The sequence below is a fragment of the Topomyia yanbarensis genome, chromosome 2, assembly GCF_030247195.1.
Source record: "Topomyia yanbarensis strain Yona2022 chromosome 2, ASM3024719v1, whole genome shotgun sequence".
NCBI classification, from domain to species: Eukaryota; Metazoa; Arthropoda; class Insecta; order Diptera; family Culicidae; genus Topomyia; species Topomyia yanbarensis.
This window is the reverse complement of record NC_080671.1, coordinates 404,143,686-404,169,864: the sequence shown is the minus strand read 5'-3', so window position 1 is coordinate 404,169,864 and position 26,179 is coordinate 404,143,686. Positions and strand designations below refer to the sequence as shown.

The following is a 26,179-nucleotide window of genomic DNA, read 5'->3' as shown; positions in this document are numbered from 1 at the left end:
TACCAGCATGGGCTGCTGCGCTGAACTCAAAGCGGAACCGGACGAAGTTGACAAGCACGTTTCGCCTAATGGCTGTTCGTGCCGCGAGTGCGTAGATTCGAGGAAGTCCGAAGGGGTATGCCTGGTGTGACAGTGAACAATATCGTCGAAGAGATGTGCCACAACTGTCAACAGATTTACGAGTATACTCTCCGAGCTTCAGAGAAAGTGGCGAAGGGACCAACAAAATAGCGCCATTGGTTAGAGCGCCGCCGGGAACTCTTCGGGTTTCAGAAGAAACGTACAACGGTATCAGGAGCAATCTACCGCCGGGGAATGTACGGTAGGGTAGATTCGCCGCCGTGGACTACCCGACAGAATCGTGACGAAAAAGGGAGCTCCTTGGCTCGCGAAACAAACACCGGTACTGAGAAAAATTTCATTGCCGGGGAACTCTCAGTCGGAGTAGGATAATATCCGAGTTTATCCCGTTAAAGCTGACTAAATGGCTCAAGGAAGCTGGTATTGGTGTCGAGAGAAATACCTGCGTCGGGGAACTATCGGTCGGAGTAGGGTAAGTTCACCGTCGGGGACTATTCGAGTTGGTCGTGATAAAGCGGGGAGCTGAATGAATCACAAAAACAGGAGCTAAATGGCTAATGGACTCAGCATCTAAACGGCTAACGGGGATAAGAGCTAAATTGTGACGTAATAAATGAAGAGAAGAAGCAAGAGAGGAGTCGAGAGTTGAATCAAAGTTCAAAGGTTCCTCGATTAAGTGAGGGTCCGAGATAGAGTAGAAGAAAGAGGTGCAATGAAAGCACAACAAACAATGTTTAGCCATTGTAAAAATATTTAATATTTCTTCAGTTAGAAGTTATTAAGAATAATCCTCATCGTTGTTGACAGCGCCGGTGGTTGAGTGGTAAGCGTGACTGCCACTCATTCCAATGTGCCTGGGTTCAATTCCATCCGAGGTCGTTGAGATTTTTCTGAGGTGAAAAAATCTGTGGTCACGTCTTCCTTCGGAAGGGAAGTAAAGCCGTTAGTCCCCGGTCTATGAGTTATGAGTTTGGTGGATCGATATCTAGTCCAGATAGTGAAGTCACCTCTCTGGGGTCGGTAAAGAAGAAGTGATCCAACTTCTATACTCTTACTAACAAAAATATCCTCCTCCTGTGATACTTGTGGAGTGCGCAGTAGTATATACGGCCTCTAGCAAAAGCAAGTATCGGACTAACCATTCCTTCCCTTTCCTTCCGCGATCTACGTTCGGGCCTGGCCAACGCCGGTATTGATCCAATACTTTAGGATTCCAGGAGTCCCACATTGAAAGATGTTTCGCTATTCCCAAGCATAATTATCTACTTATTCTCTGTGCAACTTCAGCTAGTCCCGATCGATAACGGAGTAGCAGCCAAGGGTGGTCGCACAAGCTCAAGCTCAAGCTCTCAAGAATAATCCTCATCGTTGCCTATAGGACACAAAATAGACCGATCAGGTTGTCCTTAACTTCATTGTCGTAAAACATTTTCGTCAAATTAAAAAAACGCACGAGACAAAAACAGCGGTAATTAGGGAACATCCCGTTCAAAATTGCAAAACGATTTCAACCTAGTCTATTATCCGAAAAATCAAATGAGTTTAAAAACTTGAAGTAATAACCCAATAACGACCGATGGAATACAAAACCCAAAAAAGGAAAAGTTTGCAAAGTGAAAACAAAGCAATTTAATTTTATGATCATTGATAATATGGCGGTGTGGTGCAGTGTGGGCACATGTATTTATAGATATCTTTCTCTCGAATGCGTCCGCCTGGGTTTACCTACCCGGACCGATTGGTGCGGGTTTTCCGCCGCGTGAGCGGTGCAGTGGAATGACATGGCGGCCGGAGTCACTAGATTCACACGCAGCGAGCTCGTAATTTAATTTCGATTCTTTCACTTTCGTACCGGGGTCGTTATACTTTTGGCTTTATTGATCCGCTGAGACGAGCCGAATCGGATGCAATTTTGGTGTTCGTTTATGATAATTGACCATCAGCACAATCCGACTGCGGAAAGGTGCATTTAGGTGTGCATCAGATGACAAAGAAAGCGGGCGAGATAATGCAACGACCCAATAATGCATAACTAAGTTATCCCTAATAGTGACCATCCTGTTATTAATATATGATTTAATTTTCCTCTATTAAACCATAACCATTCAGTATCGGTTCATTTATCCTATTTCCTATTTACATGTTTAAAACAAGGCAATAGATTTCGATTAAACCGAAAAAAGCTCTGTACAGATTTCTATCGAACGTTTTACACTCTTGGACCAATATTTAGGATATCTCTTCATTGCCAAGAGAAGAAAATAACGATGTGCAGTAGATCCTATTCTAATACACTCATGCAGAGTCGCTCTTGGTAGGTATACATACCTATCTCCACTCGTAAATATTTTTCATCAGCTAACTAATCTGCGGCACTCGATAACTAACGAATACCCAGCTTAGCACTAGCTGCAAACCTATCAAAATCACCTTGCTCGTTTCAGGAAAGCTCTCCTCGTTGTGAGCTGCTAGCTGGTTCTAGATAAGTAGATATTGTAAGGCATGGAGCTACAATTCTGCCGCAGATCATCGTCATCAATTCGAAGTCTTACACCGAACATTACGCTATACTATTCTTTGAAACTTGGTGTCATCGTTGTGCACTAGACTGCTTCTTTTGTTAATAACTTTTCTCAACGAATTTTCATAAACTTGCAATGTTTCCCGAATGTGTTCAGTAGAAGAATACCTTTAGAAATATATAGTGTTCTGATTAATTGAATGATAGGGTGATTTTTTAGGAATTTATTTTCAATGTTTACCGATTTTCCATACAAAATTCCATATAAACTTTGAAATTTTTGGAGGGTTCGTAGACACAACCAATCGGTACCAAAATTTGCAAAATTACTAAGGACCATAAAAGGAATCAGAAAAGCCTGGTGGAGCCAAAAGTCAAAAATTGAACCAGTCTATTGTGCACCCTTACCCAGTTAAGCTCAGCCGGAAATGAACTGGAATTCTGGCTGGTTCCAGTTCGCAATCTGGCTCCAGTGACACAATCGATTCTAGTTAGAATCGGTTGTGTCACTGGAGCCCGTGTGCGAGCTGGAACCAGCCAGAATTCCAGTTCATTTCCGGCTGAACTTTACTGGGTACCTGTGACTATATCTTGCAAACATCGCTAGTAAATGCATATCTGTGCAGTCTAAATCGCAGTAGTATTTCAAAGAGCGTCCTACACAGCTGGTCCAATATGAAGTTAAGTGCCTGTAATACAATGAAAACGGTTAGTGTGATATGCCCTTGGAAAAAGTCTTCAGGTTTAAAGAATGAAGAATTTCACAAAGCCGTGAATACAACAATGGTTGTATAACATTTCGCTGACACACACTGGACGAGTAAGTTCTTCACTCCGATAACACAAAATTCATACGTAAATTAGGAATACCAGCGAAAGATACATTACATCAAGGATAATCTGTAACAGATACCTCGAAAGTTCGCCTAAAATTGTAAAATTTGTTACTAACAACAAATCTTCCATGAAGGACTACTGCGTTTACATGCCCACTCATAAGGTTGAGACCGATGGTGTAATCACCGATTCGAGTATGTCATGCGTGGATCTACTGAAACGCGGGGTTGACTGTTTTAAGGACGCCTTGCTCCAATGGGCGTAGTTAATGAATGCCATTAGTACTGAACGGGTCAAAACTGTATCCCCTTCAAACTCATATCGGATTACCTTTGGCGAGACTGCTTTGCGTTTAATCGCGTCGTCTAAAACCAGGATTGTTAGCCTGTTCGGTATGACAGTTGCGCAGAGTATCATGAGAATAACTCTTGCATTGGGAATGCCAAATGTGCGCCTTTCGTGGTAACACTACATAATCTATTATCATGCCTCGTGTACAAACAGTGCCCGAGGAATCTGAAGTGTTGCCAATTGATAGCATTGTTTACTCATAAAAAGGCAGAAGTTTCGTGAAAATAGAAATTATCATTTAAAATGAGTAAAAAAACCCTTAATTGAAATTTTTTCTCAAAAACTAACTCAGCGAAGGGGTTAGGTATTTTTTACATAGAATGTGTATGAAAAGTTTTAAAGAAATCGGTTAAGTAGTTTTTGAATGGCAGGTCCGCACCGCAAATCATCTTTTTCCAGAGACTTGCTTTGTCACCGAGTCTCGTATTTTTGCATATTGCATCAGTATTTTTGCATGAAGAAATTACAGCATGTTATTGAAATAATACACTATAATGCACAACAGTTTTGATCAATTCGCTTCACGCAAAGTTAAAAAAAAAAATTCGCGAAAAAAGTGTATTTTTTCACGCTGAAACCTGAAAGTTACTTTACGCTTGTCCGGACATGCCGAAGACTCATGTGATTCGCATTTCAAATGCCAAAAGATCCTGACTCCTGCGGTAGCAGACGAAGAGTTAAGTCGTCGGTAAACTCCTAGCTTGCTCATATGACCCTTTTCCAAACTTTCTTCCTTCAACTCCTTGCTCTCTCTTGAGTACTATGGCTCTTAATATGCTTCATTTTCCAGTCCCTTGCTAATTGAATGGCGTTAGAAACATAAAAAAAAGGAAAATTGACTCACTCTTAGTCGTTAATAAAAAAGGACTACAAAATGTTTTACAGGTTGCATCGCTTGCTTGGAGCGATGCCTAGACCTGGACCCTTCTAAATCTCCAACTTCGCGACATCTATGGGTCATTCGGGGCGATTGCCCCGGGGCCTATTAGGAGGCCCGCATTTTTACCTCAAAGTAAATGGACGGAAGATAGGGGAAAATTTCCGGTATTCATAGAAGAGTAATAAAAATAGCAATTGCAATTTATTAAATTGTTATGTGACGAAAGCGGGAATAAATTGAAAGACATTTTAATAAAACTTGAAAATTTGAACTCTTATCACAGACTAACACTATACACCGTGTCCAATAAATTCTCATACACTTCTTCAAAGGCATTGTTGTCGTGTACGCACAACACATATATTACCTATGTATTGGTGACATGTTGTACTATGTTTGTACTATTACTGACATGATGACATACATCCTTTCATTCAGTTTACATTTTCTACCGACGATGAAGGAATTCCGTGCCGTGGCGATAAAAAAGTTTTTGGCTGGTGAGCGCCCGGGCGCTATTTTCAAAAGTTTAAAGAGTGTTGGAGTAAAGTGCGAATATGTTTACCGGACCATCCAAAGGTACCGTGACACTTGCTCATTGGATGACAGAAAAAGATCCGGCCGCCCTCGTTCGGTAAGGACTGGACAAGTGGTTAAAGTCGTGAAGGAAAGGATTAGGCGAAAATCTCAGCGCTTTGTTCGTAAAATGGCCGCTGATCTGAATATGTCGAAATCATAGATGCACAATATTTTAAAACTCGACCTGTGACTACAAGCTTTTAAGAAACGTAAAGTACACGGAGTTTCGGAAGCTTCCGAGAAAAAAAGATTGGAAAGAGCAAGTGCTATTTTATCACGGCACGCTGGGGAAGAATTTATATTTTCTGATGAAAAATTGGGCTGTCACTTCCAGGAATGTGTCGGATAGTGACAGGAACATTCCTCGATTCCAAAGCGCCGGTTCAATGATGGTTTGGGGAGCAATTTGCAAGCGTGGCAAATTTCCGCTTGTTTTCATCGACAGAGGCGTTAAAATTAACGCCGTGTATTATAAAACTGAAGTTTTAGAGAAAGTCGTAAAGCCAAGTGTGCAAACAATGTTTGGAAATGACCCTTATATGTTTTAGCAGGACGGAGCGCCTTCCCACAGAGAAAATGTCGTTCAGAGCTGGTGTCGGAACAATTTGAACGACTTTTTGCGAAGGACAAATGGCCTCCCAGCTCCCCGGATCTTAATCCCTTGGATTATTTTGTGTGGTCATACATGTTGTCGAAGATCAACGAACACAGTGTCCAATATAACCCAATTCAAAACAGCAATTCCACGGATTTGAGACGAAATGCCGATGGAAGCCATGTGTGCCGCTTATGATGGTTTTGAGAATCGTCTGAAGCAGGTGAAGAAATTAAAAGGCGGTGTCATTCCAAAACATATGCTTTAAATGATCAGTATTATATAGCATCACAGTATAAAAAAATCAATAAAATTTGACTTACCAACACAGAATAATTTGGGTTTCATTTTGTATGAGAATTTATTGGACACGGTGTAAGTAAATTCCTTCAAAAAATATCGCTCCGCCACTTTTGCTATAAAACATTCTCCACCTTTTATGCATGGTCCACTCATTTGCAAAAGGGCTATCCCTCAGGCTCTGGAACAATTTTTCACTAGCGGTCTATCCCCCGTACAATTACGCATATATCAGTGGCGCCATAACCTCAAATACGGCCACAGTCCCAACTAAAAATATAATTAAAATGACCGTTAAAGCGAGCGAAGAATTGTTTTCGAGTGTTATGTTTGTTAGTCTGTGCTCTTATTTTGCATACAATGACTTAATTTGATATTTGAAGTTTGCTGAATCAAACGTTCTTAAGGCGGTTGCCTATTTTATGTACAAGGCCAAAAAACCCGAGTTTTTATTGCTTGAATCGACGGAATACACTACAAAATATTCAGCCAATGCAAAATATTTTTGAAGAAAGAAGCCAAACGGAATTGCGAGCCTACGGATGAACGTATGCGTCCGCTTCTACGTTCGCTTCTTTGTTAGTGGTACCGTTTGTTACCTTAGAGACACTGGGTGCGAATGTTGTTGAGTGAATATTTGTTCCTGTTAGAGCCGTTTATATTGGTTTTGCAGCCGTTTGTGGTGTGCTGTTTATGGTATAGTGGGCGGATTTTTCTTAGCTGCTTCTGCACAAGATTTTCCGTTACGCAATGCTGCACCTTTTGCATGGTGCAGGTTCACTTGAATGCAGCGAATGCTGCTCATTTTTTCGGTGTTTCTTTACCGTCGATTTTTGGGACCAATGCTTCGTTCTCTTTATTGTACCGACGGCTAGTCAAGCTGTGTGCTGGTAGACATCCCAATGGCCTTTTCTGGTCCAGTATTTGCTTCGGCTCTTGCGGTTTGCGCACCTTTGCCTACAGGGGGTCTTCGTTTTTCGGTTGCGATTCAGTTCGTGAGCCGCATACGGTAGGGGGCTTTTATGTATTGCTCGTGAGACGGGCCGCCACTGATGCACTCGTTACCGTTGCTGCAGGCTATAGCAAGTCCGTTGTGAGGTGGTCCGTGTTGGGTCACCCACAGGAGCTCATGCTTGCCTAGAACTTCCACGTTCGGCGAAGACCGGGGCCTCCTTCGATTGGCGCATTCCAGCCTTTCCGAATACGTAGTTCAGCTGGTTGTGTTGGGATGTTATCAGTTTCACTGAAGCCTCATCTACCGCCAACAGGAGCTGTACCGTTTTGAAGACCGTAGTTCTCTTCACGACCCTTCAGCACTCTGTGCAGAAATTGCCGTTCTGATTTTGCACCAGACGGAGGATGCTCCCATTGGACCTTTCGATGCTGTCGGGGAAATACCCGATGTAAAGCACTTGTTTTGGAATCTGCGACGCTTAAACGGCTACCAATGAAGCGCCTTCCCAGGGCTTGATCGCAGCTGTGGCATCCTTCAGCCACTTAGTTATATCTTTGTCTACACAGGCGATTTCAAGATACTCTTGTTTGTAGGTGCACTTGCTAAACTTGGGTCCCGTATCGTTAGAGCTCTGTTCCATGACTCTATTGATCAGCGCGCATCGAGTATCATTCAGCTATTTATAGCCGAGGGTATTCGAAAGGGTACCCAACCGGGATGATGGCCATCGAGTGCGACTTGGCCATTTCGTTGAAGGTTGAGCGCTGCTCAGTTTTTAGTGTCTGTCTGGGATCCTGACCCTTGATCATTTTCGGTTGCGGTTCCTTCTTCCACCTATTATTGTTCGGCGACTTCGTGTCAGTTGAACGCTGTCTCTTGGATGGTGCCTTCCCTATTTGGATTTTTGCCAACTCTAGCGATTCAGCGGGTTTGTGGCCGTTTCTCAGCAGCTACCCATAGCGTTTCTTTGCCGCTCCACTTAAGTGACGAGTTCTTCCTGTTCCTCTTGTTTTATTCTCGGAGCCCTCCGACCTACCGGTTGCTCCGCTGGACTAGTCTGTGTCCTCCCTGGTCACTGTCCGATCCTCGCCTCTATCTGAAGAGTTGAGAATACAGGAAGTGCAGGACACATCATCCTCCACTGAGCCGCTAATCAGCAGCTCTCCAAGTTTGGTTTCCACGCAATCATTCTCCTCTTCCACCTCCATCGCCGTAATCTCTTCCAAACTCATGTTTACAGTGTCAACCCTGTCAGAGCCCCGCTTGACAAGGTAAGGGCAAAAATACTGATGCCCCCTCCCCTCCCGCCATTCATCCCTTGACACGGGTCGCGTCACACCTTGGATTGGGGCATAAATTTTACGGTTCGGGTTTTGAGGCCCGCCCGTTGGCACCCTTTCATTCCGATGCTACAGCAGAAGGCACCCATCCGACGCCGGTCTATCGACCAAATGTCATCGATAGATTCACGTGAAGGCATGAGATAGGAAACTTGTGAGTACGATGTTATCTCACCATTTGACAGCACAACTGTAGTTAGTCGCCTATTACGACATGGGAACAGAAACCCAGTGGATTAATTCGTTGCTGAAATACTACGAGAGATTTCAGCTACCACCGGATAGCACATGGCTGTGCAGTGTGGTTAGTTTTTGCCGTTTATCTATAGCAGAAAAAGTTTTAGCTTCTATTATAGGCAAGATGAAAAGGTACGCTGGTTATTTTTTATTGGTTCAATTAGTATGTCTGATTTGGTATTACGGATGTGACGTGTTTGAAGAGGTTTCTGTGTAGGGTTACCAAATAGACTGAGAGCAAATTAAGGACATCCCTGCCAAATGTTATGCCAGTGACTAATTTTCCAGCGATTGAACTGGGATGTTGAATTTCAATCGAGATCTACATAATTTAATACAGGGTGATTCGTCATGACGTTTTTTAATCTAGTAAAAAAATTAAAAAATTGAATCGCGAATTGTTTATTTGTCAATCGAAAGAACATGTTTTGCCATTTATTGTTTAAAAACAATTTCTTTTAAATGTTGACCATGTTGGCACTTCAGATAGTCCATTCGACTGGTCCAATTTTTGATGACGGATTCGAGTATTTCAAGTGGTATCTGGCTAATTACTCGAGTAATGTGTGTTTTCAATGCTTGTGGATGTCAGTTGGCCGATGATGTCGACCATACTATGGTCGGAGTTCACTAAACACATTTCCCACAGATCGCTGATTTTCGAAATATAGTTGAATAATTTGAAGATGGTGAGCCAGTGTAAGTCGTTCCATTATGAAATGGACAACAATACTATACTACAATAGCATGACAGTTTGCAGTAAGTACCCGTTAACTACTAGAAAATGCCCTGTTAAAAAACTTCATGTTGAACCACCCTGTATATGCCAAGGGTGGGACTAAAATTAAGGACATTTGAAGTAAAATAAGGACGCTTTCCAAAAACCTTGGAAATAAGGACATGTCCTTTAAAATAAGGACGGTTGGTAACCCTATTTCTGTGTAATGTTTTATCTAAATTATTGTGGAAGGGCCCGAAATGTGAAAAATGCATGCTGGAAAGAGATGTCATTTTCAGGTTTATGTCAATGTATAAAACATCCATTGACAGTTTTCTTTCAAGAACAGTAATTTTAGAGCAGATTCGTACATGTATTGCATTAAAAAACATAGGCAAGCAAATATTATTAACGTTAATTCATTTTTACTCCAAGGCAATCGAGGATTTGACTACGTCAGTGCAGTTGAGGACGGGTATGAACCAACTCCCACGTCGAGGGAAGTTAAGGATGCCATCCAACAGCTCAAGAACAACAAAGCCGCTGGCAAAGATGGTATCGCAGCAGAACTCAACAAGTTGAGCCCGGAAAAGTTGGCCACTTGTCTGCACCGGTTAGTGGTCAGGATCTGGAAAACCGAACAGCTACCGGAGGAGTGGAAAGAAGGGGTGATCTGCCTCATTCATAAGAAAGGCGACCATTTGGAGTGTGAGAACTTCCGAGCGATCACCATTTTGAATGCCGCCTACAAAATGCCATCCCTGATCATCTTCCGTCGTCTACCATCTAAAGTAAATGAGTTCGTGGGAAGTTATCAAGCAGGCTTCATTGATGGCCGGTCGACAACGGACCAAATCTTCAGCGTACGTCAAATCCTCCAGAAATACCGTGAATACCAGGTCCCAACGCATCACCTGTTCATGGACTTCAAGGCGGCATACGACAGTATTGACCGCGTAGAGCTATGGAAAATCATGGACGAAAACAACTTTCCCGGGAAGCTGACTCGACTGATCAAAGCAACGAAGGACAGTGTACAAAACAGCGTAAGGATTTCGGGTGAACTTTCCAGTCCATTCGAATCTCGACGGGGACTGAGACAAGGTGATGGACTCTCGTGTCTACTATTCAACATAGCTTTGGAAAGTGTGATGCGACGAGCCGGGCTCAACGGCCGGGGCACGATCTTCACGAAATCCGGCCAATTTGTATGCTTCGCGGACGACATGGACATTATCGCCCGAACATTTGGGACGGTGGCAGACCTGCACACCAGCCTGAAACGCGAAGCAGAGAAGGTCGGACTGGTGGTAAATGGGTCCCAAACAAAGTATATGCTGGTAGGCGGAACCGAAAACGACGGGATCCGGCTAGTAAAAAGCGTTACGATCGACGGGGATACTTTCGAGATAGTGGAGGATTTTCTCTACCTAGGATCCTTATAAACGGCTGACAACAACGTGGGCCTACTACGGGCCCCAGAAGAAACTGCGGTCAAGAAAGATTCACCCCCGCACCAAATGCATCATGTACAAAACGCTTATAAGACCGGTGGTTCTCTACGGGCACGAGACTTGGACTATGCTCGAGGAGGACCTGCCAGTGCTAGGAGTTTTCGAGCGACGGGTGCTAAGGACGATCTTCGGCGGTGTGCAGGAGAACGGTGTGTGGCGGCGAAGGATGAACCACGAGCTCGCTGCACTCTATGGTGAATCCAGTATCCAAAAGGTGGACAAAGCTGGAAGGATAAGGTGGGCAGGGCATGTTGCAAGAATGCCGGACAACAATCCTGCAAAGATGGTGTTCGCTAATGATCCGGTTGGTACAAGAAGGCGAGGAGCGCAGAGAGCACGATGGGCGGACCAGGTGGAACGTGATTCGGCGAGTGTTGGGCGTAATCGACGTTGGAGAGCTGCAGCTACAAATCGAGTATTGTGGAGGCAAATTGTTGATTCAGTGTTATCATGAAATTGATGTTGAACTAAATAAATGAAATGAATTAATTTTACTTCCTCTAGGGGTCCAAAATTGGTTGGTTACCCTAGTAAAGAGTATGGAATGTCGTGATCAACCAGGAACCAGGCTTCCGTTTTTGATAAATCGAACCAGGATATATCAATCACTAAAAGGCAAATATTTTAACCCTAGAACGTTGCACGGGGGTACAAATGTACGCCACGCCATCTTTGGAGCCGCGTGAAGACGAGAATTCGGCATTTACTGATCATACGTTATACGCATATTTGTCCCATGTTCTTTGGGATTCCCTATATACATCGGACAATTATGCGTATAACGGTAGTGACCTGGGACCCTAACAAAAATTCAATTTAGAGTTCATAGTAAGAGTAGGAAACGGTGGTAAAGCCACTTTGCTTTTGGTCTTCGTGGAAGCAGAGGTCAAAGTTGGCGCGGAGTACATTTGTACCCCAATGTACGGTTGCCGTTGGTGTTTTGTCAGGTTTCGTGCTGTCAGTGGAAATGTGACTCGTGACAATACTAGATTAAATACTGGTTGTTTTACTACGTAAGTAACAATTAGTGTTATGTAATTTTTAATCATTTATTCAATTAATTTAATTTAATTTTGAGGTAGAAAAAAGATTCGATCTCATTTCCACTGATTTTTACTTTTTTATTTTCTATTTTGCATAGTTTTTCAAAATAATGGCTTGCAAGTGAAATTTGCGCACTGTAACTGCTGTAACAGTAGCGTTGCGTGTTACCAATGGCCAGAATTTTTTTTTTCATTTTAATTTCTACCCAATTTCGTGATATTTTCCAAAGCCCGATTTTTAAACTTCCACTCTTCCAAATAAATGCACTTTTTTTAAATCTCGAAATTCCATTTTTACGTTTGTAGACCATTCTTTCAACTTTTAGAATCATTTGATATTTTTAAAATCGGTTGAAAATTTGAAAGGTTTTAGTTATAGAGGTAAAAGAGTAAGCCTAACGTTCCAGGGTTAATCAATAGTTTTTGTAGTTGTTTCGATTCTAACTCACGAGAGAGATTGCCCACATTTACTCCAATACCTCATAGAAGGCATCTGATAATGTTGATGTTTCTGCTGTTCTTCAATGATCTCCATCTATTGCTGACGATTTTACGACTGCCGTTCGCGGATGATCTCACGAATCTTTTCGTTTGAATCGATCAATTGAATATTTCTCCAACATCTGCAACCAGTTTGCGTTTATTGGTATAGAAAGAGCCGCCTGTGTGTAAATCTAAAGTAGTGCACGGTGAGCTTATTCTCACAAAGAAAGACCTGGTTTTAACTATTTGCAGAAATTAAAAGCAATTTTTTTCATTATCGAAAGCTTGGAAAAAAACTGCCAGGTATGTGCGAGCAGCAGGAAGTACCGTCAAATTGACTGTGCATCAACGGGAAAGAGGAGTCCCCTAACAACTGTCCTGTTTTTTTTTAATAAGTCTCATACAGTGACCCTAGTGTTTGTTGTATAAACATCAAAAAGTCGTATCGTATCTGATTAATACGGATAAGAGATTTTTACTATTAGACGGACTAAATCGCTACTATCTCCATATATTCACTGACTGAGCCATGTAGTCCAGCTCTAGCAGATTGAAATATATTTTGTGGGACGTGTTATCGCCTAATCCGGGACGTCTGGTCACTTTAAGAATAGAAAATATCAAATGGCAGGCACAATTTATTAAAATAAACAATACAACTTACACTATACAAAATCTCATCTCCACGGCTTCGGTGTTTTTCCAAGCGTTTTGCTCAGCTGGCTCAAATTAGTATTCAAACATGGCTCTGCTCCATGTTTAACAGCACCAGGTGGAACCGAGGACTTTTCGGCGCACTGCGCTGCGTCCTTTTTGCAGCCCGATAGTAAATTTTCTAAATCTTTCAAATCGTTCGGTGATTTCTCCAGCAACAGTTCGATGTAGTTGTGTAGTAAATCTCGTGGAAGTGTGTTCCTTCCATCGGGATTGCCTGTAAGCCTTTGCTGTCGGCTACTAACCGGAGTCTGAAAAGTTTCGTTCTCGGCAACGCTCTTGAGCGTTCGTACTCCATCCAGTTGATCCTTGTCGATGTGATCAACGCATAGTTTGCTGAAACGAGATTGCACATCTCGTGAGTTCGCTTCCGTCACTGCGACTGGAGAGGGCGATGTTAGTACTTCCAGCGCCTTTTGCCACTGGATTTCCATTATTGAGTGAAGTTGTTCTGCAATGTTCGCTCTTCGATTCTGATAGCAAGCTAGCTTATCCTCTAGGTCATGAATTGTTTTAGAAGAATTTGTTAGCTGCAAACGGTAGAGCGCCTCCTGCTCATTGTATTTCTCGTTGAGAAGTTTTATTTCTTGCTCATTGGTTTGGTTAATCAGTTCAATCTGTTTAATGGCTCGCTCTGCGAGCAAACGTTCTTTTCGCTTTGCTTCCGATCTGAGTTGTTCTTCGACAGCAGTGAGTTGTTTTTGAAATTCTCTTAACTTGTCAGCAACAACATCCTCCAATTGCGATTGATAATATTTTTTCAAAGACAATCGTTGAACGTCCAATTCTTTCAAAAGATTCTTCTTTTCTTCCAAATGAGTATCGTTTTGAGCCTTCAGGTCTTTAATTTGTTCCTTAAATGAATCGTTTTGCGTATTGGCATCTGCTAGCTTCCGATTCAAGTTATCAACTTTGACTTTGAGAGATGCTAAATCTGCTCTCAACTTGTTGGTTTCCTCGGACTTTTTTCGTTCCACTTCGAGCTCATCTTTCATCTGCTCGTTGGATTTCTTCAACCTACTGCACTGTTCCTTTAGGTTGCGTTCACTTTCTCTACTGTTAGATAGCCGAATTTCTAGATCCTTCAGTTGATTTTTGTGAACATCAGTTACATCTTGATTGGCAGTTGTGAGACTTTCCACCTTAGACTCTAGCGTTTCGTTGCGATCCTGAAGTTTACGAGCGACAACGATCGTTTCCCCCAGTTCCTTCTCTAGGTGAAGATTTTTGTTTTTTATGTCAACATTTTCTTGTAAAAGTTTTTCATGCTGTTCGTTGTGCTTGTGCTCCAGATCACGGATGTGCTGATTCAAACTAAAAAAAGATATCAAGTTTTAGTTCATAAACTAAATACCAAAAACCACATAAAAGCGCAGGTCTCAAACATATGCCACTTACTTCACTGATTCCTGTTCTAGCCGCAAAATCATGCCTTCTTTTTCCTTATCCACGTCGATGGCCACAGCAATTTTCTGCTCGTACTCGAGCAGTTTTGCCTGCAACATGTGAATGTTCCGCTCGAGGTGCTGCCTTCGCATACGTTCTTCCTGGACCTTTGAACTTTCCTGATTGATCGCATTATTGTTCCAAATTTCGTGCAAACTTAGCAGCGGTGTTCTGGTGTTCATCGATAATCTGGAACCGATTGAAGCTGGCGCGTCTTTCCGTGGTGGCTTTTGTGGTACCGTTGTTCGATTTAAAGTGTTGAAATCACTAGTCGTGAGCGAGGGAAACTCACTCAGCGAAACATTGTTAATGTCAATAAGCGAATTGACTGGACTGTGATTTGATTCCGACCGGTCTAATCGGACTTGATTTGACGGTTGCTTTTTACTTCCAACCTGAAAGAACTGATCGATTTCACTAAGTAAATAGTGATTATTTCCTCCCGAAGATTTTGATACATTCCCCAAATGTCCTTTGAGTGGCGTTGAATAGAAAACATTGGTACCGTCCGTTTGTGATTGATAGTCATAACTAGTTCCGGAAACGCCTGGATAGAGGCCTCCTTGCTGCGTACTCATTGTCACTAGAGAACTTTTATACGATCCGTTGTTATTAGACACCAATGTAGATCCAAAGCTGCTCAATAGGTCCGAAGAACGAGGGACTTCACTAATGTAACTAACACTTCCCCCGGATCGACGCGGCACTGGTCCAACGGAAGCCGTTTCAATGTTGAAGAAATCCGGCGGAATCAACAGCAGAACATCCGTATCATCGGAATCACTCATCACATAGTTGAGGTTGATTTGGCTAATGTATATATACAACTAAAGTTTATACCTAACTTTATAATAATTATAAAATAATTAGAAACTATGACATCAGCCGTGGAAAGTATAACAACAACGCCTCTGGCATGACCAAAACAAACAATATGATGCGAGAGCGAGATTTCGCGTAACGCCTGTAACGCTTCGGCATTTCCATTTACTGGGCTCTTTTTCGAATCCCGCCTGCTGTCAAATTTATCAATCTGAAAAACGGGAAAAACGTCAAAAATAAATCTGCGAAGCAGATGGCCTGCAAAAGTGAATAACATTCGCGAAATACTATTAAAAGTCAGTGAGAAATGTTTCAAAGAAACCTGCTACAACTGTCCCGTCTAGTCAAAGTTCATAACCCGCAGGTTTGTTCGCTGGCGGCAGCCTTCGTGCGTCGCTATTCCTTCAATCAAAATGGGCAACATTTGTGGCTCCGTCAACAGCGCGAACATGTCAGCAATGCCGGTAGTGGTTCCGCTCGCTTTCTGCATCTGTCCGCCTTAGGTAAGAACGGAACAGTGTTGTGTAATACTCTGCTGCAGCGCAGATATTAATCGGTTTTTTGTTTGCCTACCGAAAGTGACTGCTCAAAGCGGTAGCGATTCGAAGGGTAGTGTTCAAGCAGCTGCCCCGCAGCTATTATCCAAATTGTTCCCCCAAACCGCAGTGGAAGATGAAGCAGCCGAGCGGGTTCAGGAACAAAAACGCAAGGAAGAGGAGGAAGCTAAAAAGGAAAAGGAATCATCCTGGAAACGAATGAAGCTAGGGTACTAATGATCCTTAAAAATACAGAACATCTATTACAAGCTTTTCCGTTACAGTTTCGTCATTTTCGGTGCATCAGTGACAGCTTTCTCGATTTATACAGTGTTCATATTTGGCGCTCCGGATCGAGATCCGGAAGGTAACTACGTAGAAGACGAGTTCAGTCAACTACCAACCGTTCAGCAATACTTTAAACGTCTCTGGAAGTCAATGACATACTACCAGAAGATGATCCAGGAGCCATCCCGTGAAAAGCTGCTTCCTGACCCGCTCAAATACCCCTACATCCAGCCACCATACACACTGGTGCTGGAAATGAAGGACGTTCTTGTACATCCCGACTGGACCTATCAGACTGGTTGGCGTTTCAAAAAGCGCCCGGGAATCGATCAGTTTCTGGAGTCACTGGCAAGACATTTCGAAATTGTTATTTTTACCGCTGACCAGGGAATGACTGTTTTCCCAATCCTGGACGCTCTCGATCCGAACGGTTACATCATGTACCGGTTAGTCCGTGATGCAACACACTTCGTAGACGGACATCACGTTAAAAATCTGGACAACTTGAACCGTGACCTCAACAGGGTAGTCGTAGTCGATTGGGATCCAAACTCAACGAAACTTCATCCGGAAAATACGTTCAATATTCCTCGCTGGAGTGGAAACGATGACGACACGACACTGTTTGATTTAATGTCATTCCTGATGACGATTGCCACCAGCGAAGTTGATGATGTGCGGGAGGTGATGACCTATTACAAACAGTTTCCGAATCCGTTGATGCAGTTCCGCGAAAATCAGCGACGACTGGCCGAACAGCTGGCGGAGAAGGAACAAGAGGATAAGCAGCGAGGAAAACCGGCTGTGCAAAAGTGGAGACCGAGTTTTCTTGGCGGGGGACGTTAGATCGTGCGCCCTAGTGTAGAATTTAGGTTGTTATATACTTTCAGTATAAGATTCCAAAACTTGCGACCATTTGGACCCGATCATCAGTTGTCGGCTATTGTGGCTTTGAAAGGTAGCATTTTTTCATCATTTAGCAAGCTGGCTGATCAGTGACCACAAATGTGCCGAAGTAAATCGATGCAAATGGATTTCAGAGTATTGTTTTGATGTGAAAGAAAGAACCCCAAGGTCGGTGGATCATTATTCTTTGGTTTATTCAAATGACTTATTTAGATTAACGATTATATTACTCTAAATGGAATGAGTTCATCACTTGCAACCGTTGCTATATCGAAAATTGAATGTTTTGCTGCATAACATTAAATATATATTAACAATATAGTGCACTCCTGTAAATCTCATACTAATCTTAAAGGGCACAAACGTAACGCCATCTCTAGATAAATGTTAAATCACTTCAATTGATAGTGAGGCATGATTAGGGTAACCATACGTCCTGGTTTCCCAAAACATGTCCTGGTTTTGCATTGTCTATCCTGGTGTCCTGGGAAGTCGAGGAAAATGCTTGATTTGTCCTGGTTTTTCTCCTTTAATCCTAATATATTTCTATTTATTCAGTCTTCGATTTTCACTATGCTCTAGATCGCAGTAACGACTGACCGCAACCTTAACTGCAACGTATACTCATCCTCAATCGGAATGTGACAAACAAAACTTAATATAGTCGAATCTCCCAATTGTACCTTTCGATGGTTCTTTAAATCTCCCAAGAGTACCTCGTCAATATCGATGAAACAATGGTTACCAGCGCTTCTCCTTGGCTTAAATCGTCATTCAATCCGGGACTCGAAGAATTCCCTTTGGTACCTCTGAAAAGACACATCGGCATTTTGGTGCTTCTGCTTCTACTTACTTTGGTGCTTGCTAGTGGCTTTTTTTCGTCTTACTGGAAATCCATTCCATAAAAAGAAAAATAGCACCTAATCAGTCGCTCTGCTTGTCAACAGTGCAGTGAATCAAACGAACGTTTCTACCTAAAGTCTGCCGTCTATATGTACCGTGCCAGTACTATAAACAAGCAAAGCAATCGAATAATAAATATCGTCCAAAGCCAGTGTGAACAATAAAGCACCGTTAATTTCATCGATACGATATCGATAATTCATTTCCAGATGTTTGAAACTCGAAAGCAAAATGCAACACCCATTTTGCAAATGCAGTTTAGACTATCGGAAGTCGTCATTATACAAGCTCACTACACTCATTACTGATAACATTTAAAACTTTGGCTATAACGGAAAGCTACGCAATGGAAGACAACATGCAATACGTCGTTGAGCATGATAGTGTTAGGACCAAGATACCCATTTATATCGACAATGATAAGATTGATATGCGTCTGCACGATCAACACCTGGGTACTATTAATAAATTTGTTACAACCATCATGTCGGAATACGTAACGGTGGAATCCTTTAAGCTTGAAACCCGGAGAAAATTTAGGTATTTCCAACGGTTTTTGTTTCGTGAGAATGCGAGTGACCTATTCCTTCATATCTGAACTTTCAATTCAAAGCAAAACCAAATCTCAAAGCACGCTGTGCACGTATGAAGGACAGACTCCTGCGTGTCCTACGTTGTTATACAAGAAGACACACTACGAGAAACCATGTACACAAATCTCTAACGAAGCAATATCAACTGCAAGCATACCCATCACATAGCCCTTCATCAACATCAACTAAACCACAAACCATCGGAGTTGCAGCTCAGGCACCAACGAATACTGGGACAACAGAACGTACGCACAGCGTGAACGATCATTGTGATGTGCCTACTACTTCCCAAACAACTGCCAGCACCACCGATATTAAAGTAAATAACAAAGAACACGGATACGCGATCGTGACCCGTAGGCCCCACAAGCAACTCAAACCAGGTAATCGTGAAAGCCCATACAATATTAATGGCGAGAATTGCATGAACGAAAACGATGGAAACGAACCAAACATTTCTTTCATCGCGAAGTGCATGAATTGAATTTTGTTTTCTTTCAAATTCACGCAGGGATGTCAATTTTTTCAAGCTCGGGCTCAAACTGATATTATTTACACCAAGTTATCCGCCAGTTTTCATATAACAATAGATTAAACGGAGAAATTTTTGGTAACAACGGTAGGTTTTGCAGCTCTCAAGTCAAGAGATAATGGTTGTCAATGGAGATTGCCAGGCATAGCGCAGGGAAGCTACTTGGGATCACTGATGTTTCTGATTTACGTCCATGTCGTGTTTTTAGTACTGAAAACTCCCCTGCGGTACTGCACAGACCATCTCAGCATTAAACGTTTGCTTATGGTGGTGTAGCAAGAACTGCCACTGTGAAATTCCGATGAAAGACTTTCTGGCAGAGCTCTTCCTCCCAGACTCCCATAAATTGCAACATACTGTGCAAGCTCTGCCTGCCAGACCCCAGAATTTTTTAACTGCCGAAAACATGCGGAAAAGGCAATGTCGATTGAGAGGTAATGGGGGAATCAGTACCCTTTCGACTGTCCTGGTTTTTTACTCGGCTGATATGGTCACCCTAGGCATGATAAACTTATTCAAGTACAAAAGATTTCGGATTAGACGTAACAATTTTTTACCGTGTACCTTTCGTAGTGTGGTTTTTTAAGAAATGCAAGTGGAATTATTATTTTATATTTGGCGAGAACACCAGTCAGTGAATAAATGAAGACAGCAGCGCTTTAGTCCTTCTAGTAGTAAAAATCTCTTATACATGCACTAATCAGATACGATTTCGCTTTTAGATGTTTGCATAGCGAAAATATGACCAACAAAAAAATAAGTGTTATTTTTTAACACGTTTATGGTAACGTTACCCCATGATGCCATCAAGCAGGGCTGCCAGGTAAAATTTTGTAAAATCTGTGCGAAGCCAATGTAAAAATCTGTGTTATTGTGCTTTTCACCGAAGATTAGCATGCGACGGAATCAATTCAAAATTGCGAAAGAATTGAAAATATACCCTGTTAGCTCCATCTGCCCAGTTTAAAACAAACATCTAGCAATATATAGGCCCTGTTGGTCAGGTATCGGACGGTCATGAATTGACAGTTCATGGATTTATTCACCCGTTCACTACCTGTTGAGCGAAAATCGGAAATTATTTGTTACTATTTTTTGGTACCCATTTAATTTATTGTTTAGTGTGCCTTTTTGATGCCTAACTCGATTCTTTTCCATCCTCCTAAGTTTTTCCATGGTTCAAGAGCAATAGTCGCTCAAACACTTCATATAAAAATCAATTCAAATTACATTTTTGTAGCCTTGCGGAATTGAAAAGGTTAAATCTTAAAAATGGCGGTTTCGCAATCTTGTCGCTATCTTGTTTTTTCGCTATTTTTGCTAATTTCCAGTGATAACCACAATAACCGAGGGTCTGCCCCAAAGGGAAGAAGAGCGTGTCAGGATAAGAATAAGAAGAGTGGCAGATTTTACAAACGCAAAACAGATTCAAGATAATTTGCATAAGGTGTATGCATGTGTGTACAATAATATTATTGGTGGCAAACGCCTTGAGAACCCCATAAAGGCTGTAAGCACGAGATTCTATATTCCAAAAATTGTTTTAATTAATTTCGATTTTAATAACCTCTTATTTATGGGAAGTAAAGCAGTATTTACGCAATGTAGATGTTACCAATTGTAAAAACAAAACTCTCGCTTTACGTATGCCTATACCTTATCTGGTATCATCTTGGGTTTTCACGTCATTTGCAGTTTGACAAGACCAAAATTTGACAAGACCATAATTTGATGTTGGAACGGTCTATCCCTGAGAATCATTATAGGAAGGGCAATTCCTCGGTGTTAACCCTCCGGCACTCGCGCGAATGGTTCCCTGAATGAGCTGCCGCTGGTGCTGAAAGATTTCGCTGTTTAGAGCTTCTGAAGGTGTTGCACAAAATACAACAGCGAGAGTGCCGGAGGATTAAGGAAAACGTACAAATTTGCCTCAAAACATGAAATGGTCACCTTTTTCTTTTGGTTTTTGTATAGGGTTGCCACCTCTGGAGATGCTGAGATTGCTCGGCATGTTAGAGCACTTTAATTGCTTTTTATAACTACGTTAAAGTATAGCTGTAAATTATTATCGTTTGAGAATGGTTTTATCGGTTTAATCTGGTGTAGTATTTCACTTCCCCGCCTAAAGCTACAAGATTACATTAGACAGTTTCTCTACAACAGTTTATCTGTCACGGATTTGTCAATTTTCTACAGTCACAAATTTGACTGCCAGCGTGATTACATTAGGGGCAGACAAAAGACGGTCACGGTCAAGTTTGACTGCCAACGCACTCTTTTTTGACTGTTTTTTTTATTGACCGTGACGGAGTTTTTTTGCATGACTGGATGGTGATTACATTATACTGACGGACAAAATCTGGTGCGGATAAAAAACTACACCGTTGACAGTTTATCTGCCGTTTGTGATTACATTGCAACGGACAGATTATCGCGGACTGTTTATAATGTCATCGAAAATACGAAAAAGGAAATTAGCTGTTATAGATTTTATTCGCCAACAGGATAATGACCAAAAACACTGAAAATGACCACCCGAATATTATATTATCCCCTCTAGTATATGTATAATTTGGCAGTAAAATTTCTTTAGCTTCATTATATAAAAACAAAATAATATTTAAATGTGTATTATGCATTAAATTCAATAAATTAAATTATTGATCGGGAGACAGTAAAATTATTTATTGAATTCAATAAAATTTATTTATTGTTTCAATAAAAAAAAATATCGTTCCGTTTTTCAATAATAATTTTATTGATTTAAAAGAAAATTATTGATACTAAAAATGTATTTATTGAAAGCAAAAATTTGTTGTTGTTCTAATAAAAAAATATTTTCAAACCAATAGGTTTGTTTGTTAAAGTGATAAACAATAAATGATTGGATTCAATAACACATAGGGGAGTGGGCGTAGCGTATTGGTAAATCGATTGCCTTGTACGCAGCGCACCTGGGTTCGAGTCCCGACCCCGCACATAGGGTTAGAAATTTTTCCTAAGAGATTTTTCTAGCCCGAAGAGGCGATTGACCTTAAGGTTAAAACCTCTATAATTAAAATAAAAAAAATAACTCATTTTTGGTTTAAATATGCTATTTTTTTCTGCGTGTTGGTGTGAAAATGGCACAATTTCATATTCACACTCTTTTGAAAAGTTAATTAATTTGTAATTTAAGACCGGTTATTTCATTATTTTTTGATTTACTTGAAAAAATAGAAAAATAGATTTTATTGCGTATCCCGAGAGAAACTAGCGTTTCGTCGATATGTTGCTGTATGTGACACAAACGAGTGCGAACGAATCAAAAATAAACGTCAAACCGTTTTTTTCGCTTGCACTAATGCAAAGTGAACATGCGCGTAATTCGGCGCATGACTTGGTGGTGCATGGCTGAAATGTCACGATGTGGATTTTAGAAAAGATTCTCACAGAAAAGCGTTCATTGGCACAGTTTCCTCTACACCAAGTTCCCTCAAATTAACGTAATGGTTAAAAAGTAATCTAACTGCCATTATGGGACTAATTATTACTCACCAAAATGAAGCAAAATTACTTCATGAAATCTTTAAAATTGTTCAAAGGTTGCGTCCAACTATTTAACATGTCGTTAAAAACTTTGATGTGGCGAAACGTAGAGCAGATATTTCGAAAAACTTGAGCTGTAAAAAATTTACGATGAGGGATCAACGATTTTTAATTAGAAAAATGTTGGAAAATCGAGTTTAATTATATACATGGTAAATACAGTGAATCATAGAACTGATAATTACAATGCTTGTGTTCTGAGCAAGAAGCCGTTCTTCAATGAGAAGAATTGATTTTTTATTTACTAAACAACATTGAAACATTTTATCAGAATATTGGAAAGATTGTAAACTTTGTCTACGAGTCCCAATTCAACATCTTTGACGCAAATGACTGTTGTTTCGAGTGGAGAAAATCGAACTCAGACCTGGACATAAAAGCCTTATAACAGCAGCTAAGCGCAGGCACAGTGGAGTTATTGTATGGGGTATTATATGTCCACTAGAAGTGCTAGAAATCGGGTCTTCATTAATGGAATGATGAATCAGAATGTGTATGTTAATATGAATATCTTAAAATAAATTTTAAAGCAAAGCTTCCGTAAAATGGTACTTTTACTAAGAAATAGTGGATATCGGAAATTCGATCAGGAGAAGAACTTAAAGCATAAGGCGTGCAAAAAACGTATAGAGTAAATTTATAATTGTTTAAATGTTATGGATTCTCCACTGCGGACCCCGTTTATTAACTGATTAGAAAAATAAATGGGAGTATTTGGATAAAAAGTGCGAAACTATCCGGATTATAATGAGAATGATCTTAGAAACTACTATTTAGAAGAATAGGATAAAATTTAAGTTGAATACACACAAAAACTAGTGATCAGCATTCCAATTCGATTGAAAATTGTAATTACAGACAAAAACTACCACATTGAATATTTATTATAGAAATTTCAATTAATTGAAAAATGTGTGCTGTGCGAATATGCGATTGAGTGTATATTTGACTATCTTTAGAATTATGATTATTTTTGAAAAAAAAATTAGCATTTGTAGTATAAAGATAATTATCGTATCTTCCCTATGCTTTCTAGTAAACTATTTTTACATAAATAAAATATCTCGCAATCTCTTATTTTTTACTAGTAAAATGCATATAAGTGTTCCGCATAGCGGTATACGAAAATGAGATTGTGTCACTGTATATCAATGGCGACACGATTAAATTCTTTTTCAATCAACACGGTACAACGCGCGAAAAGATTTAATCGTTCGATCCGTTTGATGTTTTCCTGTGAACGGTCAGCTGTTCTCATGCGTGTGAATTGAGAAGTCCAAAAAACAACAAAATATCCGTGGCAGTCAAGTTCTGTAGTACAGTTGCAGAAACCGTCAAATTTGACTGCACAGTCTCGACAGTTTAGCAGCCAGTCAAAGGCAAAACTGTGCAGAGAAACTGTCTAATGTAATCGTAGCTTAAGTGTCAAGAATACAAAAGCACCAGCTACTCTCACTGTGGAGGATAAGTCGCCCGAGCACAACTAACAGGAAAAGGAGGCAGGGCTGCGGCATCACATGGGAAGCACTATGTGGTGTCGGTTATTCATTACCAGAGGTCTCAACAAAAGGGCAAAACAGGGGGCAACCCCCTACCCAACACACAAGGGTCATTGCAGGAGTAGCAACAACACCAGAAGAACTCGTTTGATGTTGACCTAGTCAGTTGGATTAGAAGAAATCTGCCATACCTTGGTGCAGCTGGTGATAAGCACCACTAACAGTGAAGTGATTAGGTAATTTGCAGCAAATAACTTTTTTACACCATATAGCGAAATATTACTTACCTTAAATTGTAGTAAATTTTATTTGTTTTTCATTTTTATTGCTTTGCGAAACAAATCAGCAATATTTGATAAACTCATCTTCGCCACCTTGAAACGAAGGGTTAGTTGAAAAATAATTCTGAACCAGAGTAATAGTTAACTATGACTTTTTAAATAATTTGTAAAGAATCAATTAATTCCAAAAAATTGATACTATGCTTCTTCTCACCAAACCCGGAGAAATTGATGTAAAACCCGAAGTTCCGGAGATCGCTCCAGAAAACCGGAGTCTCCGGGTCAAAACCGGAGGGGTGACAATCCTATTTTTGTACGAGGCAAAAGTGGAGCGTTAAGTCAAAAATTAATAAATCTGTGGTAGTCTGAGCATTATAATAGAAAACTGTGGAAATCTGCACACTTCATTTTGTGCTACCGAATCTCAGCTTTTTTTGTAACTTGAACCGAGTTTTACACAGCCGAGCACTCATCAAAGGTTTTAGCTAGATCTCAATACAATGACGTTTGTTTTACTGAAACTTGGAAATATATCCTTAAAAGTTAGTAAATTATAACTACTTTGCTGAGCTTTCTGTTGAAAAATTTAACTGGCTGGTCAGCTGTGCGGAAATTACCGAACAGAATTGAATGGGTGCAGTTTAGAAATCTGCGCAGCATTTCGATAATCTGTGAAACATAGATTAATCTGTGCATCTGGCATCCCTGCCATCAAGACAGTAGGGATTAAAAAGGCCAGATTAATGGTAGAAACCCACAAAATGTACCAAAATCGCCTAACATTAGGCAAAAAAGCTGTGTGTTATATAGTGTTACTTTTGGAGTATCAGCTCGACGGAACGAAGCAAAATACAGTAGATGCAGAACACTAAATAAGGATTGTCGCTGGTGTTCCCATTGTTTTCGCCTCAGAACATGTTTGTTTCGCTTCCGGTATATATCTGTCAAAGTATCGAAAGTCTCTCTAGTAAAAGTCTTTGGTCCGCGCTTTTGGTACACGCAGAAAAATATGGCCTGCCTTTAACCACAAACCGTTTAGTTGAACTTCAAATTGAGTTTGCCTATTTTTCATTTCAGTCTCGTTTATTCTGCAGTGATTTTTATGCATTCAAGACCGAAAACGTCCAATGCATAAAATTTGCAACAGAATAAACGAGAGGCAAACAGAAAAATGATGTGATATCTGCTATGTAACAAATTTCTATGTGGCATACTATTACAATTTCATTAATTTTCACATGATATCTATGCGTGACAGCTAATTTTTATCTGCCACTACAAATTGCAAAAAATTATGTGTGAAATCAATATATTCAATATAACGAATTTTCTCGGTGTAAATTTTCGACTGTTATTGTTATGAAATGAAAGTTTGTGTATACCGCACAAGGAAATGAAAATTTATCAAAATTCAGTATAAGTTTAGACAATTTGTGCATTCTAATTAGTGAAAACACATAAGCCAAGAATGGCCATTGTTTTGCTGGCTAAAAGAAACAAAAATGATTAGTCGCTATGAAACGACGATAGAGGATTGTTTTTTTGCCTTTTTTATTTGGCTCATTTGACAGGTATATCCCGGAATCAAAACAATGATGTTCCTACCACTGATGCCAGCGACATTCCCAATCTAGTG

The 26,179-nt window shown here is 40.7% G+C and overlaps 2 protein-coding genes across 3 annotated transcripts; one reads left to right on the top strand and one right to left on the bottom strand.

Moving 5' to 3' along the window:
* Positions 1 to 12,938: 12,938 nt before the first annotated feature.
* Positions 12,939 to 15,506, bottom strand: LOC131684987 (myosin heavy chain, non-muscle). 2 transcript variants are annotated; one of them, XM_058968299.1, is made up of 3 exons: positions 14,548 to 15,506; positions 13,100 to 14,463; positions 12,939 to 13,037 (listed from the first exon to the last, which is right to left on the bottom strand). In XM_058968299.1, exons 1-2 carry the CDS (start codon positions 15,381 to 15,383, stop codon positions 13,113 to 13,115), a joined length of 2,187 nt encoding a protein of 728 aa, XP_058824282.1. In that variant the 5' UTR covers positions 15,384 to 15,506; the 3' UTR covers positions 12,939 to 13,037; positions 13,100 to 13,112. The 2 variants fall into 2 exon arrangements, with proteins under 2 accessions (XP_058824282.1, XP_058824281.1); XM_058968298.1 differs by lacking the exon at positions 12,939 to 13,037 and having other exon boundaries at positions 13,071 to 14,463.
* Positions 15,507 to 15,642: 136 nt separating this feature from the next.
* On the top strand, positions 15,643 to 17,280 carry LOC131684986 (mitochondrial import inner membrane translocase subunit TIM50-C-like). The gene is made up of 3 exons (XM_058968297.1): positions 15,643 to 15,920; positions 15,997 to 16,183; positions 16,238 to 17,280. The coding sequence occupies exons 1-3, from the start codon at positions 15,725 to 15,727 to the stop codon at positions 17,085 to 17,087; spliced, it is 1,233 nt and encodes a 410-aa protein (XP_058824280.1). The 5' UTR covers positions 15,643 to 15,724; the 3' UTR covers positions 17,088 to 17,280.
* Positions 17,281 to 26,179: the final 8,899 nt, after the last annotated feature.

Excerpts from the sequence above, each read along its gene's own strand:
- LOC131684987 (XM_058968299.1), bottom strand. The coding sequence starts at position 15,383 with ATGAGTGATTCCGATGATACGGATGTTCTGCTGTTGATTCCGCCGGAT. Across the intron at positions 14,464-14,547 it reads CTAGAACAGGAATCAGTGAA|TTTGAATCAGCACATCCGTG; the intron begins GTAAGTGGCATA and ends ATCTTTTTTTAG.
- LOC131684986 (XM_058968297.1), top strand. The coding sequence starts at position 15,725 with ATGTTTCAAAGAAACCTGCTACAACTGTCCCGTCTAGTCAAAGTTCAT. Across the intron at positions 15,921-15,996 it reads TCTGCATCTGTCCGCCTTAG|TGACTGCTCAAAGCGGTAGC; the intron begins GTAAGAACGGAA and ends GCCTACCGAAAG. Across the intron at positions 16,184-16,237 it reads TGGAAACGAATGAAGCTAGG|TTTCGTCATTTTCGGTGCAT; the intron begins GTACTAATGATC and ends TTTCCGTTACAG.